General features: G+C 44.6%; 1 protein-coding gene across 4 annotated transcripts in view; it reads left to right on the top strand.

The window, feature by feature from the left end:
• Nucleotides 1–421: 421 nt before the first annotated feature.
• Nucleotides 422–23,674, top strand: part of ATP2A3 (ATPase sarcoplasmic/endoplasmic reticulum Ca2+ transporting 3) — a 146,198-nt gene continuing 122,945 nt past the window's right edge. For 3 of the 4 annotated variants that reach the window (XM_005284388.4, XM_024103468.3, XM_042857761.2), the window contains exon 1: nucleotides 8,447–8,712. In XM_005284388.4, the coding sequence (XP_005284445.1) occupies nucleotides 8,595–8,712 (118 nt within the window). In that variant the 5' untranslated portion in view covers nucleotides 8,447–8,594. Of the gene's footprint in view, nucleotides 468–8,446; nucleotides 8,713–23,674 lie in introns of those variants that run through there. The other variant, XM_042857762.2, reaches the window with a different exon arrangement.

The following is a 23,674-nucleotide window of genomic DNA, read 5'->3' on the forward strand; positions in this document are numbered from 1 at the left end:
GATGACAATTTCTAGTGCTCTGATGAGCAGACAGTTTATTCAGGCTCTGCTCCCTGCTTGACAACATATCTAGTAGTGAGCAGAACTCGTCTTCACTTGGATGAAAACGGATGTTCTCTGGATCTCCTTGGAGAGCCTGAATGGGCAGTATTTTATGTTGTTAAAATAGTCTTCCTTATTGACTCTGAAGGGTTTTGGATCAAGCCCCATGTGAGACGGGTTTGGTCCATAATCTCTCAGAATGCTGGACATCCGTTAGAAATAAAATCCTAGCCCTGAATCCGAATGGTATAATGTTTAGTCAATCCTCAGATTTTCAGTTCAGACATTTTTCTCTGCAGGAAAAGCAATATTGAAGAGGAAAAGAGCCCTTTCTTAATGTCCATAATAATGTGGGAGGAGATTTACTGCACATGAACTGGGGGAGAACTGTTTAATGCATGACACACTCACTGTGGGAGAAAAGGGTAAGTGAACAAACGGCACAGGCGTGGAGTGATCACAGGAAATAGGAATGCCACTGCCAGCTTAATAATAATCATGTCATCTTATGTTAGCATCTAACAGCAAACAGAAGAGCCGGGAGCTCTTCTGATTCCAATCTTGAACTGAAATATGGTGCAACCGGTTTTATTCTGCATAGTTTTATGACCAAGAGTGAGTTGCAATGGCCTCTAAAGAGATTCCCACCTCCTTGGATTAGCCCTTTTGTTTTTGAGCATGTCATGAAGCATTTCTCCAGAATGAAGTAGCTTTAGATAGGTTTCAGAGTAGCAGCCGTGTTAGTCTGTATCTGCAAAAAGAACAACAGGAGTACTTGTGGCACCTTAGAGACTAACAAATTTATTAGAGCATAAGCTTTCGTGGACTACAGCCCACTTCTTCGGATGCATATATGCAAATTTGTTAGTCTCTAAGGTGCCACAAGTACTCCTGTTCTTCTTTTAGCTTTAGATATTTTCCCCTGTCCCTCAACTAGACAGAATTGCTGTATTGGAAAAAAAAATTCAAAGGAGAAGGGGGATTTGGGGAATTAACTGTATACTCAGGAAGCTGAAATGAAGTGTGTGGTTGGCAGGGGAGGGACGGGGGTGTTAGATGACTTTGAATTTACAAGCTAAGGGTCCAGTCCTGCAGTTCTTACTTGCTCACTACTTCCTATTGAATTCAATGGAAACATGATCTGAGTGAGGATTGTAGAATTAAGCCCTAAAAATATGTGGCAGGAGAAAATTACCTGGGAAAGATGACGAGGTTGAGCTACAGTAAAATAAAAGCCTGCTGAATCTATACCCACCCTTCAAACCAGAATTTTTTTGCTGACATCCCTTGAAGTTTGGTTAACTTTTTATTTTATTCCTTGTCGTACACATCCGCATTTCCTCTGCAGCAGCACAGGTGCCAGAATACCACGAAATAGGCAATTTTCTCGGTGTTTCCAGAAAGTATTACTTTATTCCCAGTTTAGGGGAACAAAGCTAGAGCACTGTGTGGATATAAAATTTGTATCTGTATCTGATCCGTGATTCACAATCATGGGCTGTGGATATAAAGCAGATATCTGCAGATTTGCAGAGCTCTAAAAAAAGAGACAACAGCCCAATCTTATGAAGATTGTATTGTCCACGGGGCAAGGACTACAGCTTCTGTCCAAAGCCTGTTGGGAGTCTTTCCATTGACTTCAATGGGCTCTGATCAGGCTCCATGTGCCTGATGCTCTCCTTAAATTGTTTTTACACCAGTATCACTCCATTGAATTCAATAGAATTATTCCTGATTTACTCTCAATATAACGAAGATCGGAATCAGACCCTCATGTAAGATTTTTGTCTTGAATGGAGCCCCGCTTATTGCCGGTACTTAACAAACCAGAAATGGGTGGTGGTGGTTGTTATTATTACCTGATGCTGTCTATTCATATCATGTTCGTCACCCTGGTGTCAGAATATAAATTAAGGTTTATTTTAAAAACATTTTCTTTTCTCTTTTTAATAAGTATGTTAAGTTTCTCTACCTTCTGCTTCAGGTTTTAAAAAAGTGATTATAGTGGGTTCTGGGCCAGCTGCCGAGAAAACTCCGTCTCTCATGCTCACGGATCTTGCCCTTGTGGCTGGCTGTTCCAGCGGAATGCAGCTGTCATTTACTGTTCGGCTGCTATCTGCTGTAACAATGTAGAGTTTAAATTGGAATTACTGTTTTATGGCTGGTTTTACAACTAACATTTTTTCCCCACTGGCCACTGTTGAACTGACTAATTTACTGCTTAAGGTTGCTGATTATATTTACTTATTGATGAATTATTAGCGGGGCTGGTACAATAGGGCTGCCTATTATTAAGGTTGCCATACTCAGACCCTATTTTCAGTTGCTTATAACTTTCCCAAACTTTAACCCTTTGGGATGAAATTTTACACGCTGAGTGTCTGCCTCGGAACGACGGTTTTTGGAAAATTTCAGTCAAAACGGTTCAGCCGTTTGAGACCATTGTTTTGCTCATGTATTTAAAAATAAAAATACAAATTCTGGCACCCTTTCCTTTAAACTGCTCTCGCGCTCCCATGCCTTGAAGAAGGGATATGAAATTTGGCAGGGAGCTGGCCTTTGTGTCAGGGCTGTGCCTTTTGCTATCCCTGTGAAAACCCACCCAGACGTGGCCGAGTTTTAAGCCTTTGAAAAGTAGCAGATCACACATGCTCTGTAAAGACTTGCTAGAACTTAGCTGAAATCTCCACAGAGTCCTTCCTTACTAAGCATGCTCAATCCTCTTGCAGCTCCTACCCGTGACTAAACTTCACATGTCATCCTCACAGAGCGACTGAGTATACTGCAGGCTACAGTTCTGGCTGTTCAGAAGGACTTGCCCTGTAATGGCTGCGTCTAGCTGCCACTGAAACTGAGAGCAGAGAGCCTGTCTCGATTGTGCTGTCAGTGAGCCCGCTACAGACACCCAGGTGGTGCCTGATTCAAATGCAGAGGGGACAAAAGTTGGACTGGATGGGTGGAGGGAAAAGAGTAGATTGGGATAAGGAGTCTGTTAATACTGGGACTGGAGAAAGGAGAGAGAAATTGGGACTAAGGCTGGCTGGAAAAGGAGACTGAGACTAGGAACTAGGTGGGGGGAACTTGGGGTGGGGTGGAAGGGAGACATTCAATAAGGAGCTGGGAGTGTGAGGGGAGAACTGGGCCCAGCTGGGCAAAGGGACTGGGATTAGAAGCTTGGGGTGGGGAAGAGCCAGAACTGGGATAATTTGGAGGGGATGCACAATGTATCATAGTGGGGGAAGCTGGCAGAAGAGTGTGTGTTCACTAGAGCACGCTCCCCTCCAGAGCCTGGAATGGAACCAAAGGTTCCTGAGTCTCGCCATTCCTCTGCAGTCAGCAACTGTCTGTGAAACACACTGGCAAAATGTGGGTCTGCTTCCCCACACAGTGGATGACAACCTACTATTGCTATCATGTATTCTGTTAGCTTAAGTGGCAGAAATCTGTCCCGTGGACCAGAAGGTTCTAACTCTACTGATGACCAATGGTGGGTGTCAATATGATGCTAGATGATGGAATTTGTGTATTTGCAGTTTGATTTTTTTTTAAACTTAGGAAATCTCTCTCTCTCTCTCTCACAAAACACAAACACCACCAAAAAACCACATCAACCCATAGACCATTATTCAGTTGGCAAAGTCAAGCCTTCAAAAGTTAGGAAATGGCAGGATAAAGTTGCCTGTGCACCTTTAATTCAGCCCCCTTGTGCATATGCATTGAGATACTGTCTTTAAATACATGTTCCCGTGCTTTTCCCACAGACCTCTGTCTCATTCTGGGCACAGACTGGATCTGGTCCGGGGATGAATCAGGGCTGTATAGTAAAGGAGGTGGCCTCACTTGTTGCAGACATTGGAAGCCGTGTACCGTTTGAAGTACCGGGTACAAGCAGGTCTAGGCCCACGCAAAATTAAAAGGTCTTTGCTCAATTAAGGGGGGGAAACCACTGATCCCTGAATTACTGGGGATAACAAATGAAAAAACAGTGGGAGTGGGGTCAAAGGTTGAAAACCAGAGATCCAGAGCAGGCTACTGAGCAGAGACCCCCCCGACAGCACCCTCAATGGTAGCTAGGGAGTCAGTGGACATATCCCAGAGAAACTCTGCCCAGAGACGAGATCATATGAGGGATTGGAAATAGGGCCCCTAGTTGCAGAGCCCTCCTCCCCCATTGGAAGTTGTGTAATGAATGAGGCAGGGATTGCAGGAAGAGAAAGGAGGATCTCCTGGTTAATGTAGTTGAATGCTGCCCTAGGGAACTGGAGTCTATCTTTGCCTCTGGCACGGTTCCTAGGTGATGCTGGGCAAATCACTTAGCCGTATTTTTCACAGGTGGTCACTAATTGTGTGTTCCTCATTTGCTGGGTACCTGACTTGATATTCTGTGGTCTGATTTGCAGAAATGCTGAGCACTCTCAGGTCCAGCTGCAGCCAATGGGAGCTATGCTTTGGACAGCCAAAGTGGTACATAATGCTAAATACTTTGAAAAATCATGTCCTACTTGTCTCAAATGGGGCACCCAACATTAGTGGAGACTTTTTACCTTAATCTCTGTGGCTCGGTTCCTTGTCTGTAAAATAGGGATAATACCAGCCCTTAACCTCAGAGGGGCGTTGTGAAAATAAATTAATGTTTGTGAAACATCCATATACTAGAGTAATGAGCTCCATAGAAAAGCTCATGAGGAAGTTCATTCTGTCTTCAGAGCATATTTTCAATAATGTACAATAACTAGAGCATGGGGCTATACACTGGACAACAAGGAGAAAACAAAACATTCAATATCTGCTCATTCAGTGAGCATGGAACATCGTGTAAAGACTGCACCCTGAGCATATGCACAATGGGAGAGAACTAAGGTTGCGTCAGATGCATAATACAAAAAGTGTTCTGTGAATGTTTGAATTTGTAAATTATTTTGCTTCTGCTGTGTTTGCACATTTATGATGTTCACTGTCCATGAATATTTGAGCCAGTGGGCCAGATCCTCAGCTAATGCAAAGCAGCGTTTTGTTCCATTGATTCCAGTGTTACACTGATTTACACCGGCTGAGGGTCCGGCCCTAGGACACTACTGCCAGGAATGCCCACAGCAGTAGTACATTTTAGCAATTATTGCAAAATATTCTACAGAAAATTGTGACTGGTAACCATGAGTATTCACACCAGGAACCATAGTAGTTACCTTTTATCATCCAAGGAACAGAATAAAAGCATGATCGATGTGTCTCATCAAATACTCAATATCTAATAGTCATGGTGAGCTGCTTGGGAATGAGGTACAATCTAAGAATTATTGGCAGAAATTATTTGAAAAATATGAATGGCTCCCTGGGAGAGAGAATTCCATTAGGAAGGAGTAGATTCTAAGAGCACAGGGTTGAGTTGAGCCCTGAGCTGACAAATGAAATGTTAAGTCCCCCACCTCATTTGGTCTGGCCAGTAGGATATGATGGCCTATTCGCAGCACTGACTATCTTGCTTTTCCCTTAGGTGATAGTTGGAGTTTGTTCCCTCCTTCCACTGCTCTGTGAGCAGTAAAGAATGCACTGGCAGCCAACGTGCTTTTCCTGAGAGAAGCAGGATGGGGTTGTCTTTACAAGGGCACAGTTTGGCTTCCTCCAAATGCAGCTTTGGAGCAGAAGCAGGGCACAGGAGTTGTTGGACTGTGGGATTGATGGGGTATAGCAACGTGTAAATTTAGATGAGGGTTTACTGGAAAAAAATGAAAGACTTTTCCCAAGTGTTTTCTTTCTAGCTTTCTCTCCTCTGTCTTGGTGCCTGCAAGCCTCTTTGAGAAATCAGCAACTCTTTCTGTATAAGGTGTGACCAAACAACGTCTAACCAAATGCCGAGAGACAATGAGTCAAATTGGGTAATGTTCCATCTTCACTGATTCCCTGAAAATGGGCATAAAAATCCCCTGCTGTCTGGAAATGTACCCAGGGTCCTCCAACCCACACTGCAAGTCACAGCACTTGTCACGCTGTTCAAGAACCATCCTCCTTGCTGTCTTCACTGGCATTTACCAGTTCCTTGAGAACTTCAGATTGTGTTTCCTAAGGGCAAGGGCGTAGTCATTGTTCTACATCACCCTACAATTAGTGCGGACAAGGAAAAAAAACAACCAACCCCCACCATATAAGTCTGTGAGGAGGCAGAGGAAATATGACACTTCTTTTGCTAATTAGAGACCAGAATGTACATTGCTGATTCCATCAGTGAGCCTACGAAGGTGCTGGAACTTTCATTTGAAAGTGATGCTTGCTATGAACAAGTCACTTTTTTCTTATTAAAAGTAATTCTCCAGGCTTCCCACTTCTATTCTATACTCCCTACTCTCTCTCTCTGTTATATTCTCTTCCTATGGCCTGATACTGAGAAAAGTAACACTCATCTACCATTACAGTTGGGTTCTTCCAGTCACCCGTGGCAGTTGTCAATCCTCAGCACCTTTCTGAGATCAAGATCCTTAGTCTATCTGCTCTATAAGGCCCATATCTTGTGTGGTGCTGTACTCAACTGCTGTTGATTTAAATCTAACCCCTAATTCACTGACTTCAGTGGGAATTGCAAGTGTGCTGGTTCAGGCCTTAATTCTTCCTGGCTTTTGCTGCTGTTCTATACCACACCTTCCTTGTCTTATCTCCATCTGCCATTTTATGATATATGTGTAACCCACTATACTGAGCCCTTGTAATGAGATATAGAATCTGTTAAGCACTTGTATTACCTTTGTATTAAGGATAATATGTAACCATCAATTTTATTCTATGCAGATTTATTTGCTTCTGCATTTACATCCAGCTGATGTGCCGACAACTGAACTGATCAGTTTTTATCCTGCAAAGACTTAACGGGGAGGCTTAACTGGCCCGGGCCGTATTTCCCTTGAGTTGAGTGGAGTTGTGAAGTTACAGGTGCATAAGCCTTTGCAGCCCTGAGGGCATCACTAGACAGTTCCTTCCCCAGCAGGCTTCTTGGGATGCATCTGATAAATATGGATCCCGAGGGTAGGATTTTCACAAGCACTCAGCTTTGGTCGCACTTTGGTCCCATGGAGGGCAATAGCGGCTGCGTTAGGAGAATGCTGAATGTTTTTGAAAATCCTACCCTGGAATATTGAAGACCAACGAGCATGGCCTCGAAAGGGCGCAGCTTTATCTTCTATCGCTGCTGCCACTGCCCCCCTCTGTTTACAGCTGCCCTCTTCTGCAGTCTGCTAACCCATCCTGTGGTCAATGAATTAACAAGGTCAGAGAGGTTTCCTTGTGTGGCTGTGCTACATAGCTTCTCCCACAAGTGAAGGGCTGGTTCTTCCGTTGGGGTGAGACAGAGCTCACTACTCCTCACCCTGCTTGAAGAGGAAGTTGTCATGTAAAAAGAAAAGTGTTTTGTCCATTTAAAAGTGAGAAGGGGGGTGCTTTAAATAGGAAGTGTGAGGCAATGCAGTAACTTTGCTAATGCAGCTTCGGCTCCCTGCAACTTCGAGGCAGGAACTGTCACAACTCCCACCTGCGGGGGATGTATCAGAAGTCTTACACGAGACTAATTCATTGAGGACCCCCCCCCCCCCCTTGTTGCTCGGTAAGGGCTAAGGTGATCCCAGACAGGAAGCGAAGGCTTTATAACCAATCCCCAAATCACTTTCCAATCCCCACCACGAACGAGCTCCCTCTAGAAAATGCAGATTTGAAAGCCTGGCCTCGCCAATCACAGAAGGACAGGAAGGTGTGTGGGAGGGGCAGAGCCAATCAGGAGGTGGCAGGTAGCTTGTGAATGGGGGTGGTGGGGATTTGAAGCTCAGCCAGGCATGGGGGGGGGAGAGACTCTCGATAATCCCCCGGCTGCGCACCCGGGAGGGGCACCGCGCGCAGAGACCTTAGCCAGGCAGGCGGAGTGGGGGGGCTGTGGGCAGCACCCCGGGGAGAGGGGCGGCTCCCCGGGCTCAGCATCGTGCGGCTCTGGCGGCGGGGGGAAGTGACTTGGTGCGAGGGGCTGGGCAGGGCTCTGAGCAGCGGGGCGCGCAGGCTGTCGCCTCGGCGGAGGGCAGGGCTGCTCCGGGAGGAGGCGGAGTCGGACCCGGGGCTGGGCTCACCTTCCAGCAGAGGGAGAAAAGGTGCCGCGCTGGAGGCAGGGAGGACCGAGCCCGGGGAACTTTAAAGCGGACTCGACTTCTCCTCTGGGAGCTGCTGCAACGCAGGTCCCCACACCCCGCCACCAACTTCTGCGCGCTCCCCAGAGCCCCCCAACACCCCAGCTCCCCACCAGCCCCCCCAAAGCTGCTGTCCCGGCTCCCCGACCAGCTGTCCCCCAACACCCAGGAGCTGCTGCACCCCGACTCCCCCCGCTCCCAGACTAGCTGCCCCCCAACACCCAGGAGCGGCTCCCCCCGCTCCCAGACTAGCTGCCCCCCAACACCCAGGAGCTGCTGCACCCCGACTCCCCCCGCTCCCAGACTAGCTGTCCCCCCACACCCAGGAGCGGCTCCCCCCGCGCCCCGTCCGCCTGAAGTCCAGCGGCTGCGGCTGCAGCGCCCCGGCCCCGGGGCATGGAGAACGCGCACAGCTCGCCGGCGGCCGCGGTGCTGCAGCGCTTCGGGGTGCAGGAGAGCTGCGGGCTGAGCCCCGAGCAGGTCCGCCGGAGCCGGGACAAGTACGGACCCAATGGTGAGTCTGCGCCGCGCGCGGCGGCCCGGGTCACCTGTGTGCCTGAGGGCAGGGAGCGGGTCTGGGGGGGGGGGAGTAGAGGGTTTGGGGGTATCTGAAGGATGGGGGTACAGGGGGAAGGAGGTGGGGGTATCTGTGGGGGGGAAAGGGGAGGTAGAGGGTTTGGGGTATCTGAGGGGGGAAGGAGGGAGGGAGGTAGAGGGTTTGGGGTACCTGGAGGGGGAAACGGGGCAGTATCTGTGGGGGGAAAGGGGGAGGTAGAGGGTTTGGGGGGTATCTGTGGGGGAAGGGAGGAGGTATCTGGGGGGAAATGGGAGGTAGAGGGTTTGGGGGTATCTGAAGGATGGGAATACAGGGGGAAGAGGTGGGGGTATCTGTAGGGGGAAGGGGGATTATCTGGGGGAAAAGGGGAGGTAGAGGGTTTGGGTGATATCTGTGGGGGGATACAGGGGCAAGAGGTGGGGAGTCAAGTGGAGGGCATGGAGTACAGGGGCAGGGGGTTACCTTTGGGTATGGGGATGGTGTGTCTGGTGGGAAAGGTGTTTGTTAGATGTAGTAGGGGGCCTGATTTAACGGGCAGAGGTGCTTTGACCTGTGTTTAGGATAAGGGCAGCAGGGTGAGGGATATATGGGTTAAGAGACTTGGAGAGGAGTGTTAGGTTAAGGGGAGGTGGGCGTGGATGAAAGGATACAGGATGTTACCTTTGTCTTCAAGAGACGTTTATGGAGAACTGGGGTAATTTATAGTGGAAGGCCAGCTGTACGATTAGGCTAATGGGGGGGATGGGTTGGGGTCAGGGTCAGGGCTTTGGAGTGGAGCCCGAAGCTGGAGCATGGAGCAGCGCCGGAGCAGTGGAGCTGCAGGCTTTTGCTTGGAGCTGCAGCGGAGCCGGAGCACAGCTCCAAAGCCCGGGTCAGGGTTAAGGCCATGGGCAGGTTACCTGTGTGATTAGATTGGCTGGGAATTGGCTATTTGTTAAACATTGATTAAGGAGAGAGCTTTTTGGTTTTGTAAAAATATTGCCTATGGAAACCGTAAATACAATGAATGCACCTTGATCAGTAGAGTAAGGACTGGGAAAGCAGGTCACTTGTGACACAAGGGGAGAGAGGCTTGCTTAGGAGATGGGGGAGGATTGGTTGCTCTATTGAGCATTAGGCCCTAGGGCAAGGAGAGTGTAATCCACCCAAATCAATATTTGTTTAATTTAAGAGGCTCCCTAGAAGATCGGCTCCACCCTAAGCAGTGTTTGCATATGTCAGTTACTTTTCACATAAAATCCTGTTGAAGTTGCAGTAGATGAAGGAGAGAGTCTGGTGGTGGGGATATGGCAAGTGGGACGTGGATGGGTTATATTGTAAAACAGACTGAATTTGAGACACTGTTTTTGAACATCTGGGACATTTTTTTATGTTTCTGTCAAAAAAGGAAAAAAAACCACTCAGAAAAACTGTTAGTGAATGCAGACAAGGGAGTTCTGCTCTGATAGATTCACACCTTGGGAAGCCCACTCTTGATGCTTTTGGAGTTGATTTGGGCTTGGGAGGAAGAAGCCATTTCTAACTGCCTTCTCGTGATAAAAGTCTATTCAGGTTGTTTGAATTATCAATAGATGGCTAGAGCAGTACTAGTGTAGGTCCATTGTCTCTAATAGAGCTAAGCCATTGTGTGCCAGCTGAGGATCTTCTGTGTGGTGGAAGAACTTAGTCCACGTTTATCCTTGATAATTTTATTGATTTCAGTGGAGTTACACTCGGAGTGAATTTGTCCTACCAATTTTAAGGGCCTTATTCTAGTTTCTTCAGTTCAACAGGAATTCAAGTTCTCCAATAGATCTGAGTTGGTTCTTGTTGCTTCTAAGTTCTAGCCAGGGTGCTGGAACAATTTTTGTAGTGGGAGTGCTGCTGGTGGCAACCATGTATCTGGTGTTTGTTATTACCATTTCAAGCCAAGGGTTGTGGCAACACCCCTACCATCCCTAGTTCCAGCACCCTTTAATCTGATCTTGATGTTTCTAGGTTTAGGAAAATTCAGTCCAAATAAATTCTGGTAGGTGTTGCTCCATTGCATCTTTCTTCCCCCTTTTTTTTTTAAAGTAGGTATGGAAAATATGCAAATCCTTACAGCTATGCTTACAAAATGGTACCTGTTTCACTGGTAAAATTACCATCCAGTTTTGCAGGTATCTGTTTGATTGTCAAAGTCAGAACTTGAGTTGTTTGGCAATTTGCTTTCCTTCAGTTAAATCAAATTGTGAAGTCCTTGCTGCTCAATAATCTGCAAAAATCTCATTGCCAGCATGAATTTGAGGATTTGTCCCTGTCCCTGTTAGTGTTGTGGGGAGAATGGTTGTGGGGACCATACCATTTATGTAAAGGGGAATTACCACCAACTTCAGGAGCCTCCTTGAGTGCGGAATAGCACTTGAAGCACTCTTCATTCAGCAGGAAATAAGGAACTCCACTGGCTCTGGTCTAGATCCTGTGTCATCCTATTTTCATGGAAACTCGTCTTATCTCCTTAAAAAACTGAAAAGTAATTGGAAATAATGGCCGTTTACCACGTATTGCCAAACCGTTCTGTGCAGTCACGTGGACACACGTGGGAATATATTAAAATTGCCTTCAGCACTGAGTGAAAATAATACCCGGGTTCTATTACCGTTTTGCCCTCTTGCGGTACCGATTTGGCAGGAGGGGCCTGATCCAAAGTTCACTGACGGGAATGAGAGTCGACTTAGTTCAATAAATATGACTTTGGTTCAGGCACTAGAGCAGCAGTTCTCCATTTTCATTGCACTGTGCCCCCCTTATGACAACAAAAATTACTACACGACCCCAGGAGGAGGGACCAAGCCTGAGCCCGCCCAAGTCCCGGGCGGTGGGGAGCCAAAGCTGCCCAAGGACTTCTGCTCTAGTCGGGGGGCATGTAACCTTATCCTCACTGCCCAGGGCTGAAGCCCTCAGGCTTCGGCTTCAGCCCTGGGTCCCAGCAAGTCTAACACCAGCATTGGCAACCCCATTAAAATGGGGTCGCGACCCAGTTTGGGGGCCCGACGCACAGTTTGAGAACCCCTGCACTAGAGCATTGCAGGTAGGTGCCCAGAGGTTCTGTGCTTCCAAAAGCAAAAGAGGCTGATGCCGAGCAAGATTTATAAGCTAAGAGATCAGGCAGAGTATTAAGTGGTCCTTGGATTTGATTAATTCTATCAAGCAATAGATGTAATATTGCCCTTCAGACAGGCGACCTACATTGATTATGTTTCTGTCAGAAGCAGAAGGCTGTGAGCACTGTTTGACACCCAATACATTTTTGGCTCCTTGGGCAATATTCTATTGCCATAAATCTTAACCCAGGGCACTATTTATAATGCAAACAGTGAGTTGTACCAGGAGGCACAAGTGCTGAGAAGCTGTAAAGATGACAAGGCAACCATAAAAGTGAAACTGAAGTTTGTGGAACCCTCAGATGTGCCTGGACTTGTTATTTCCAGTACTCATAACTTACTGATGGATCACACAAGATATTACCAGAAAAGCATATTTAAAAAGTTATGCAGGAGGACACCCTGTAAAACTTGTATTGTTAAAGATTTGGGCCAAAATTTTCAAATCTAGATGTCTCACGGTAGGCTACTTAATCCATGTTTTTAGGCAATCTGAATAAAAGTAGCCTGCTCTTTTTTCAGAGGTCCTGAACACCCACAAATCCCACAGGCCACTTTTAGTTACGGTGTATTAGAACGGATGTAGGAAGTTAACTTTAGGAACCCAGATTTGAAAGTGTTGGGTCTGGTGTAACCAGAGAAGTCGTCCTAGGATATAATTTTACATGTAGGGTTTGATTTGGTAAATGATCTTGTCACCTAAAATGGAGAAGTTAGATCTAAACATTGGAATTAACTAGGGTGAAGAAGATTTGTGTTATCCCAGTGGTCAGCAGCCAAAATCTTTTATTTTCTATGCCACCAATGCAGCATCTGTGCAGAGCAATTTGAGGTGAGAGGGGTTAGTGGACACCCAGATCACTTGCACCTATCTGTGGCAGAAAGGGGAGACTAGTGATGCCCCAACCTCCTTCCAGATGAGTTGTCACAGTGAAGGTGCACACCCCTGTGCTGCCTTGCTGGAGAGAGCCAAGGAATGGGATAGGGGAGCTGTTCCCAAGCCCCTGGGATGCTTTGTGAACACTACAGAGCGGGCTGAAGCACTGCTCTGCCGTGACATTACCATACCTGTTTTTTACCGCCCAGTGCAGGAAAGCATGTAAGCTCTTGCTTTATTTTAATCACCTGTTTAAGTCCTAGTGAAGTTGATGGGACTTAAGCCTGTGCTTACAGTTAAGCATAGGCTGAAGGGCTCTCCAAAATCGTGGCCAAGGTGAGTGGCTCTGTGGAGGGTAATATATAAAATCACTGTAATGAAGCCCTTCAGCGGCATCTTGCACCTGCAGCTGTCAAAGTGCTTTGCAAACACCAATAAAGTTCGCCACATCCCTGTATTTCATGTTGCAGATGGTGGGTAACTGAGGAATGGGGAGATTAAGGGACTTGCATAAGGTTGTATAGCAAGGCAGGGTCTTTTGGGGAGACAGAGCTTGGCTTTCATGACTCCCGTTTTGATGCTTTAATTGCAAGAACAACCCTCCTTTACCTTTGCTGGTTTCACTTTCTCATCCCCCTGCGTCCTATCGTTTGCTTCCTTCTAAACCTGAAATCAAACAGCCAGTTAGGGTGACCAGACAGCAAGTGTGAAAAATCAGGACGGGGGTGGGGGGTAATAGGTGCCTATATAAGAAAAAGCCCCAAATATCGGGACTGTCCCTATAAAATCGGAACATCTGGTCACCCTACCGCCAGTTTTGTTGTGAATCGTGATCTAAACTATTAATCCATAATCCTTCTGATAAAGGACCTTCTAGTAAACATTATAGGTCTGTTTTCTTGTTTTTCATCCTCTATAGGTATGTTGTTGTGCAGCTGAGGCATTTCAGAGCCATAACATCTGTAGCTGAGCCCAAACATTGAAATCTAAAGCGCTATCAATGGTGGTTGCATTTTATTTCAAATATAAATATTCTCCTCGAGCATAAAATTGCTTTTTCAATTCCAGTGCTCACATTTAAACTTATAGGAGGAAATGGAGAGAGGACCTGTCTATTAAATATCCCCAATTAGTGGCATGGCAGCAAAACTGTAATATGGATTTATGGGGCCTTTTTGGTTTTTAAAAAAAGGGGTGTGTGTGTTCTTGTTTCATAATATCATCATCATTGTTGTTGTTTTTTCTGCAAAGCAACCTACAGAAGATGCAGATCTCACCATACAGTTCTACAAGAGCTCAGGAATCTGCTAACAAAATCTTAACAAATAAATATTTTGCAGTGTTTCCATGTGTCGGGTCCAGCTGATTCCCTCCTCCTTCCACCATTGCTTTTAAACCACAGGTTCCTTTTAAAAAAAAATGCAAATCTATAATAATGAGCTACTGTTTCCAGAATGCATGGTATGGAATGTGGTAGAAATGCACAAATATTTCTTGCCCTTTTTCCAGGTTTAAAACCAAAGGCCTGATACACCCCTTCACTACTCTATTGCATTGATGTAACTTAGTTAATTTTAGTGGAGTTACACGAAGGACAGTCGGGACCCAAACAACTGTTTGTTTAGGAAAATTAATGTTGTTTTTTAATCTAAATAGTTTTCCTATTTGAAAATAGGCACAAATGTAGGGCTTGGTCCTGCAAACTCTTAGGCATATGCATAATTTTGCTCCCATCGTTAGTCGTTGACTTCAGTGGGGTGTGAGTGTAGTCACGCATGTATTTGAATGTTTGCAGGATAGGGGCCCTCATTTGTTTTGTATAAATGATTTTGTTGGGATGCAGGAGTCCCTCTGGCAAATGGGAAAATAATTATTTCAACAACTTCTAACTTGAAATAAACCAACCTGCTTGTTTAGACGCTTTCCCTGGGTCATCCCCGTGGTTTTATTCATCAGCTTCTTTACTGGAACCATCCAGTGGATGCATGCTGAAATCTGCGCCTGAGTTTTCTAAACCCTGGCACATTTCAGCGCAAGACTTTATTACTAGCCTTGGCAGAATTGGATTTTTAATTTCAACAGGTCGAGTCAATGTTTATTTTTATCAATTGTAGTTTTCACAGTTGCACAAAATTGAGTTTTAAACATTTTTTTTTTTTTCAATTTTTATCAATGTAAATTTTTGCGGTTGTAAGAAATGATTGTGGGGGAGAAGGCTCAGGTAATTAATTTAATGACAGTGGACATTGATATTCAAAAAATTAAAGCTTTGTAATGTTAAAACGCACGTTGTTGACATCATATATCAAAATACACAACATAAATATCAGTATTTTTCTTTCTTTGCCTACTTGTAAATTTCAATTATCATCAATGGAAATATTTTTCCCTCGTTGTGTATGGTAAAATCCATTTCTACTGACATTTAGTGACAACAATCTTATCCTTCCAAGCTTATTTATTACTAATAATAGTAATATTTATTAATATTAAGCACTACCATAGCCCCGTACAGGTCCAAAGAAGCTTTCATATTAATTAGTTGAGATTTATCTTTATAATTTGATTTTTCTGACTCGGGGCTCTGGGTTTTGTTTGAAAAGAGGAATTCTGCTTACTGTTTGAAATGGTGATGGTGGCTAAGTGGGCCAGACACTGCATCTTGGGGAGAAAGATGACAGAGGAAACATACTGATCAGAACCAAGGCTTGAAATGGAGGGGAATGGTGGTGTGACTACATCGCTGTTCTCTATCAGTATTCATGCCTTTATGGATAGGGTTGTGTGATGAACTGTATTGGTTTTATGCTGTTCGAACATCAGCACAACTTTGAGCTGTTAAGACAACAAAACAGATTGACACAGGGCTTGAGTTCATTAGAAGCAGTGGCATGATGCACTTGACTTTTAGATGCACTCATTTTATTTTCTTCCCTCTGACATCATATAGTTGCGTGTGCATGTGTGTGTGAGGAAATATATATAATGTAGGCTATATTATATAGAACATATTGAATTAATTATAGGCAGTTACTAACCAGCCAAGGTTACATTCAGACTCTCTCGACAATAAGAGATTCTATATCACTCTAAAATATTTAGCTTCCTGAGATGCTAGTAGGAAGAGGAAAAGCACCATTTTTTTTTTCATTTTCTGACTCATCCAACTCTGCTCTCCATTCCTCTTTGCATCGCCCACCTTTTCCACCCCCAAAGCACACGCTGAACAGTCTGATTCATAAACATGCCCCCCCAATCCTCTTCCCTCAGGAGAAATGCTGATGCACTAAAACATCTTGAGTGCCTGAAAATCTACGTCGATACTAAACTCTATTCCTCTAATCGGGCAACAGAAAATCCAGGTTTTGATTTTCCTTTTCCACTTGATAATACCTGTCTTGGCTTATATTTTCAGAAAAAAATATTTGAGAAGAGGCTGACCTCAGAAAACTTAAACGCTCTCATTTCTGTCTCACTGCTGCAGCATTTTAAAATATTCTGTATGAATTAGGAAAGAAGTAATTAGTTGCATTATTGTAAATAGTCATTTGTGCATATAAGATCTGTGGGCGTGTGGAGTTACTAATGTTAATTTTTCTTCTGCTGTTGGGCTTACGTCCCCATGCTTACTTTAATTTACATTAGTTGCTCAGTGTTGCCCAATAAAACTGTACCTATTTTTTTATGAAAATCTGCGTTTCTTGGGATCATCACACAGAGAGCTGTACAAAATATTTTTGATAAAATGCCAGACCATGTGGCACTTTCCAGGTCTTAGGTTGCCTTCTAAACTTGGACTGGGTTTGCTGAGACCTTAGTGACTCTGAGCCAGTTTATGCACATCCCAACATTTATGGCTGTTTTGCTTTGAGAATTTGGTTTCCATTGTGGTTTGAAACCATTAGTTCCTGTAACTCTGAGTGGGGGGTTGGTAAATTTAGCCCGGGTTCAGCAAAGCACTTGGTACAGGCCATTTCTCAAAAGAATGTTTACACTTATCCTGGTGAAGTGAAATCGAACTCTAATAAACTTCAGCCTGTTGGATCTGAAATGCTGAGGGCTGTGTGCGTTAGGTACGATATGAGTGTTTTTCACCTTCAGATCTGTGGATCTGAACCCACTTCTTCAGTTAGAGTTCTAGAATTAGAACTAGAATGAACTTACTTGCTGGGTCAGGTGTGGTGATTGCAACTCCATCATAATTGGAGAGAGAAGTACGATCTAGCAGTTAAAGCACAGGGCGAGATGTCAAGAGATCAGCATTCTAATCCCAGCTCTACAACTGACCTGTTGGGTTTGCAAGTCATTTAGCTGTTCTGTCCCTCCGTTTCACCACTTTACAGACGAGAGTGCCTCTCAGCACTCTGGTGATGGATTCATTCATTAATGTTTGCAAAGGCACTTTGCAATTATTAATGGAAGTGTCAAGCAAGTCAGTTACAAAGTACGAAATTCGCATACAACAATGTGATGATGTCATCTGCAGGTAAAAATGCTTATAGAAACAGAGTGTGGGGGATAACTGGATTATATTGCAATGGTCCACACAACTGCATTATTTGCATAGGTCATGTAAAGTATCCATAACAAAACAATAAATCCCCATGTAATGACCTGTGAGAGAGTGTCCATTTTAATCTTGCACTTTGAGCCAATTGTTCAATACGTTTCTTGCCCACTTCTAGCAATTCTTACTCTGCTGTCTCCAAACTGTGTGCCCGCTTATTCTTAGTTTTATTAAAGATGGTTTGGTTTATTTTTTTTAATCACTTCGATTTGTACGGTTAGGTTTTAGGCAAGTGAGTTGTGTTTCTAGTGTCTCTCCCAAAAGTTCTCTCTAGAACTTGTTTAAAAAATACCAATGAGTTTTGGAGGGAAATTTATAGAATGTAAATTGTCATTAGAAATTTCCCACAAAAATGGCTAGGTTTTTCAGTGCAAAACTGAAGGTTTTTGAAAACCATTTTTGGTTTTAAAAATATTGTTTGTTTTTTCCACCCCAAAACTAAAAAAATTCATAAAAATCCTTTTTTTCCCCTGCAAAAAGAAATTTCATTTCCATTAAAATTACTCCTCCACATGTGGTAACTGCTATTGAGCTTTCTTCAGCAAGATCTGTGTCTGATAGAGGTGGGCTTGAACCAAAAATCTACTGTCTGAACACCCCCAACTTTAGGGACATTTGTATCGGAGTCGGAAATGTATGGCGCCAGCACATCCCTGTTAGCTAGTTCCATCCTTTTGAAGTGATTGGGCCACTTGACTGTGCCTTAATATACAATCTGAAAAGACACAAATATCCTAGGGAGGCAGAGGGTGGGTGTGGGAGCTGTTAGGTCAGGTGACTCTTTGTAAACCTCTGTATGTATAAACCTTGGCCTGATATTGCACTGGGGCTGTATGCTGATCGGAGTCCCTTTGCAGGATCAGGGCCTTGTTCACTACACTCAGAATTCCTATGAGGATCCTGATAGGAGGGAAGAATTGTCCAGCTCGACTCGAATCTCGACAGCAACACAGCTTTAAGAAGCTGCAAACCACATGTGCTCCAGAATTTTATGCAGGCAAGATTGTGCTGGGCCATAGTCTGAAGCTATGTTAGCAAGCAGACTTGTTAGGGGGAGGAAATGCTGCAAAAATGGTTCTAGCCTGGGTTTAAAAAATTGCTGGTCTTGTATAACAAGTCACTGGTATAAATGGCATAAGTGATCTGGCATGGAAATACTGTTTATGGATACATACAACGTGCACTTGTATGTTTGGCTGCACCTGTTATCCACAAGCGCTGTATAACTTTCCAAACAACTGTTGGTTTTCCCCCCCCTTTGCTGCACTGCTGTCTAATGATGGGAGCTGAACTGAACATCTACAGATTTCATAAGACAAGCCTGTAGCATCCATTTGACTTTGTAAGCCATCAGACTTTTTCCTGTGTTTTCTGTTACAGCCATAACACAAAGATGCTTTCGCTTATTAGGTTCTAACAATAGGATATTGGATAACCCTGGTTATAAAGTAGACCTCTGGGAGAAGGCAACTTTTTCCCCCACAGCCAAATAGAATTCAGTCGGGGTTAACCCTTGTCATCACTTAGAAATGTTCTTCAGGCTCTGAAATTCTAAGCAGGATCCTTTTTATTGTCAACTGGCTGCTGTTTTGGGCCTTTTATAGCACATCCACCATTCCAGAAACACCAATACGAAAGATGCGTTAACAAGACGAGGTTCATTCAAATGCCCGAGTGTGGGAATGATTGATTTGTTGATGGGTGAAGGGTGTATTACCTGGAAAATTTGTGTATTGCTTGCTCTGACAGACCATTTTTGAGGAAGCCCTTTTTCAAATTTTGGCACCACATCTGCTCTGGGGATCAGGCCTCAGGATATGATTTTTTTTTTCCAGCATACTGAGCGCTCACAGCTCCATTTGAAGTCAGCGAGATCTGGAGGAGCAGATCTCAGCAACTCTGGAAAAAACAGCTTTTTAAAATATCTTCAAAATAGGTAGACAATAGTGAGGAGGAGGATGGTGGGGAAAGATTTAAGAGTTGTATCTAAAGCACACCCCAGAAAAAGGACCTTTCTTGGTGCTTTCTGAGGAGGACACTGTTGGGATTCAGTGCTAATATTGCTATGTCAAAAAACTAGTGTGTTAAACCGCCTGCTATCCCCTCTGAGAAAATGCATCTACACGGTCCTCTTGTGATTTTAGGAAATGTAGTGAATTGCTGAGCCGAACTTTCAGAATAACTTCTTCCCCATTTAGGCATCAAAATAACTGGCCGGATTTTTAAAGAGTCTCAGCTTCTTGAGCGCTGAGCTCTCTTGCAAATCTGGCCCATAGTGCTTATGACATTGAGATTGACAGTCGTATCAAAGGCCGGCCTAATGTGGTTATAGTGCTGCTCTGGCAGAGCCATGAGGGGGAAAGACTGTCTCTCTCATTCTTTTCAGAGTAGCAGCTGTGTTAGTCTGTATCCGTAAAAAGAACAGGAGTACTTGTGGCACCTTAGAGACTAACAAATTTATTAGAGCATAAGCTTTCGTGGACTACAGCCCACTTCTTCGGATGCATACAGAGTGGAATTCTTAACCTGCAACAGCTGTTAATCCAGGTGACTTTTCCCTGCAGATGGGTTTCCAGTAGGGACTGAATAGAGAGCACTAAGAGATTACTAGAAGTGCTGGTCTAGATCTCTAAGAAGTACGACACACACACACACACACGTTGCATGATTGTTCAGCACACTGAACACAGTTATGGGAGCTGGCCCAGAAGGTCTAATGTAGGTGTCGGTTTCCTGCACATCCGTAGTAGTGTATTTAATTAGCAAGTGGGAATGCATGGCACTCATGTCCTCACTCCAGTCTAAGGCTTTGAAGTTCACAGCTGACTGGCTGCAGCTGAACTTCTTTACAAGTTCTATGGTGTGAATAGACTCTCAGATGTTGTCTCTGGGGATTCCCACACCTCCCTCTCTTTCCGATGTGTAGACACTTGTAGGAGGAGGATATAGTATTCTGAGGACATCCCCTCCAGATTCTTGACCAGGTATCTGAAAAGAGATTTCCTCCACTGAACCAAGACTATGGCCTAGTCTTCACTTACCGGCTGGTCCAGCGGCACGCCATCGATGTTCTGTGATCGATTTATCGCGTCTGGTTAAGACGCGATAAATCGATCCCGGATCGATCCCGGAAGTGCTCACAGTCGGCGCCGGTACTCCAGCTCGCCGAGAGGAGTACGCGGCGTCGACGGGGGGAGACTTCCTGCCGCGTCTGGACCGCGGTAAGTCCGGACTAAGGTACTTCGAATTCAGCTACGTTATTAACGTAGCTGAATTTGCGTACCTTAGTCCGAAGTCCGGACTAAGTGGGGACCAGGCCTTAGTGGGGATGGATTTTAAAGGCTGAAACTTTCAATACAGTTTAAGGCATTTGGATGCTCAATTCCCATTAAAATTATTCCCCTGGGGGCCTTTGAAAATCTTGGTTCAGGAAGGGGTCGTGTACCTGGGGAAATTTACTGGTATATGAAATTTCCAGTATAATTGGACCCGTATAACTCCACATGTGGACACTCTAAACCTGTAGTGTAGACCAGGCCTTATTCTTGAAGTTTCCCCATGTAAATGTGTCCTAAAATGGGCACCTATGTTCTATAGATATGCTCAAGGGAGCTCACAGGGAGCGGGAGCTACAGCACACAACTAGGGAGTCTCAATATCTTGTTTTTAAGGTGCTATGGGTAGAAATGGGGTCCAGCAGACCATCGGTATCTCACCATTGACTTCGTAAATGCCGTTTGGTAGGGGCATGCAGGTATCTTTTAAACATTGGTACTCAAAGTTATTATTTGTTGTTTGTATTGTGGTAGTGCTTATAAGGCCAGGGTCCCATTGTGCTAGGTGCTGTACAAACACAGAACAAAAAGATGCTTCCCTCCCCAAAGAGTTTATAATCATACTTTTATTTTAATTATATTTGTTGTTAATGCGTTTGTGTAGCTCCCCCCCCCCCCATCATGGTGCACTGGAAACTGACTGGCACATGGCACTTGCTCTAATTGTAATAGGAGAAGGAGAGTGATTGATATGAGAGTGCTGTTTTCTAGGACAGTTTGTCTGATGTGGTTTATTTTAATAACTAGTTAGCAAAGCCTGTCCCAGGGAGAGAGGCAGTTGGAAGGGGCGGGACAAAGCTTGTGAGTTGACTAATTTGCTGGATTGACTTTATAGTTTTCTCAGAGCTGCAGGTGATAGAGTTGCCAGCTGTCAGGATATTATTGAGAATCACGGTTACAGGTTGGAGTTTTTAAAGCTCCCCATGATTGTCTGGAAAAAGCTGGGTTTTTTCATTGCTTTTTGCCCTTATAATATATAACGGGCCGCCACTTCCCTTTGGGTCTCCAAGTGGGATCGAAGCCAGGCTGCCCTCTGTAAACCTGGCTGCCCTTATTCAACCTGTGTGCGCAAGCAGGAGAAAGTGACGAGGCAGGGGAGGCTGTTAGGATGGAGGAATGAGGCAGGGATGAGGGGGAGAATGCAAAGGACTTTGAATCAGGGCAGGATGGGAAAACTTTGAGGGGAAAGCGCAGGTGGCTGCAGTTGGGCAGGAGACCGTGGGGAAGCCTGGAAGGACGTTGGGGCAGGACAGCGTGGGAGATTGTCAGGAGGGTGTAAACAGGGGAGGACCTGGGAGCGTGAGGAGGGAGACGGGGCACGGGATGGAGCGTGATAGGAGGGCAGCTTCGCGCCCCCTCCCCAGAGATTAGGGGAAGGAAGGTGCAAAACTCCTATGAGCAATTGGCGGCCGGGGTGGGGTGGGGAGGGCTGCATTGTTGAGTGTGCATGGAAGATTGAATTTTCAGTATGAAGTGATTGCACACAAATTGGGGCTGGGGGCAAGATAACTAAAGGCACAAAAACCCCGGTGACAGACCAATACTCCTCCCTCCCCCCCCATTTATTATTGTTCACGTGGTTTTTGTTTTTGCTGTTCTGACTCATGATTTTTTTTTTTTTTTTTTTTAAATTCTTAATGTTGCTAGTCCTGGGAGTGAGATCTGTAACAGTAACCTCCTTTAAAAAAAAAGGGGGGGGCACAAAATATGTTGCAACTAATTACCGACTGCTCCAATAATCACTTTATAAAACGAGTAGCAAAGGTATAATTTGCAAGTCCAGAACGAGAGCTGAAAAGCTGTAAAGAGAAATGTGGTTACTTGAGTATTTCCATGACGTGTGCCTCTGTGTGTGTGAGAAACGCTCCTCAGTCATGGTTTAATCCTGTTGATTTAACCATTTAAAGGAATGCTGCAAAGACCCAACCTTTTCCCATGCTGTGAAAAATCCATCCAGTTTTCTTTAATGCTGCCTTCCCAGACTTGTTAACACCCATGCAGTAGCCAGTGTCCATTGGCAGAAAGCTATTACATGCATATGATTTCAAGGCCAATCTTAGGGCTGTTTATAAGATGTGGTTAATACTTTGACAAGTATCATGGTAATCCAGCTAGGGGAATGTAGTCAATAAATTGGCTTTTTATTAATAATTCTTATTAAGGGGCAGACTTTGAACGCTGTACTCACTTGAATAGTCCGTCCCATTGCAGTTATCAGGACTGTTCATGTGATTCAGACACATCAGTGAAGTCAGTGTTGTTGAACAGTGTGAAGAAGGGGTTAAAAATCTGTCACTAATCTAACATTTTACCTATGAGGAAAATTATTTTCTCTGCTGAAGTAAGCTCGCCTTGTGCTGGCTTTTAGTAGGCTATCAGCCTCTTGTCCTAAGTTAGTGTCGGTTAACTTTCACAGTATAAAGAGACTGGGGATGGAAACCAACATGAAAATTCCTAGAAATTGTCATCTTTACTTTGCTGTCATTTTCAGACTTTTGGGCCAAATCTGCTGCTGATGTAACCAGGTGCATCTCCAATAACGTCAGCAAACTGGCTAGATAGCAATGACCTGACATTAACGGAGCTGGGTCCCACTTATGGCAGTGGTAAAACTGGCTCTTTCTGCCATTGATTACTCTTGGTGGAAGAGTCCATGAACTGGGGAATGCAGTATCAGACTGGTCAAAACTGAGATGTAAAACTGAGGTCTTGGCCACTGTTACACTTTTTGCCAAGAGTTGGAGTTATAAACCCAGTCAGTGTCTTAGCCAGATTCTAACTTAGATAACTGCGTTCTGCCAACGTACAATTCCCCTACTCCCTGAAGTTTAAATGATACTATTCTTCTTTTTATCATTGTTTATATTGCTACATGTCATTAACAGCATCCACGTTCCACCCCAGTGGTAGCTACGTTGCCATAGCAGATGAAACCATTTGTGAGTTCCTCTAATATATTAAAAATTATAAAGCAGTTTGGTATTCAAATAAAAGGACCTAATTAAATGTAAATTTA

Source organism: Chrysemys picta, chromosome 19 (assembly GCF_011386835.1).
Source record: "Chrysemys picta bellii isolate R12L10 chromosome 19, ASM1138683v2, whole genome shotgun sequence".
Classification (NCBI taxonomy): domain Eukaryota; kingdom Metazoa; phylum Chordata; order Testudines; family Emydidae; genus Chrysemys; species Chrysemys picta.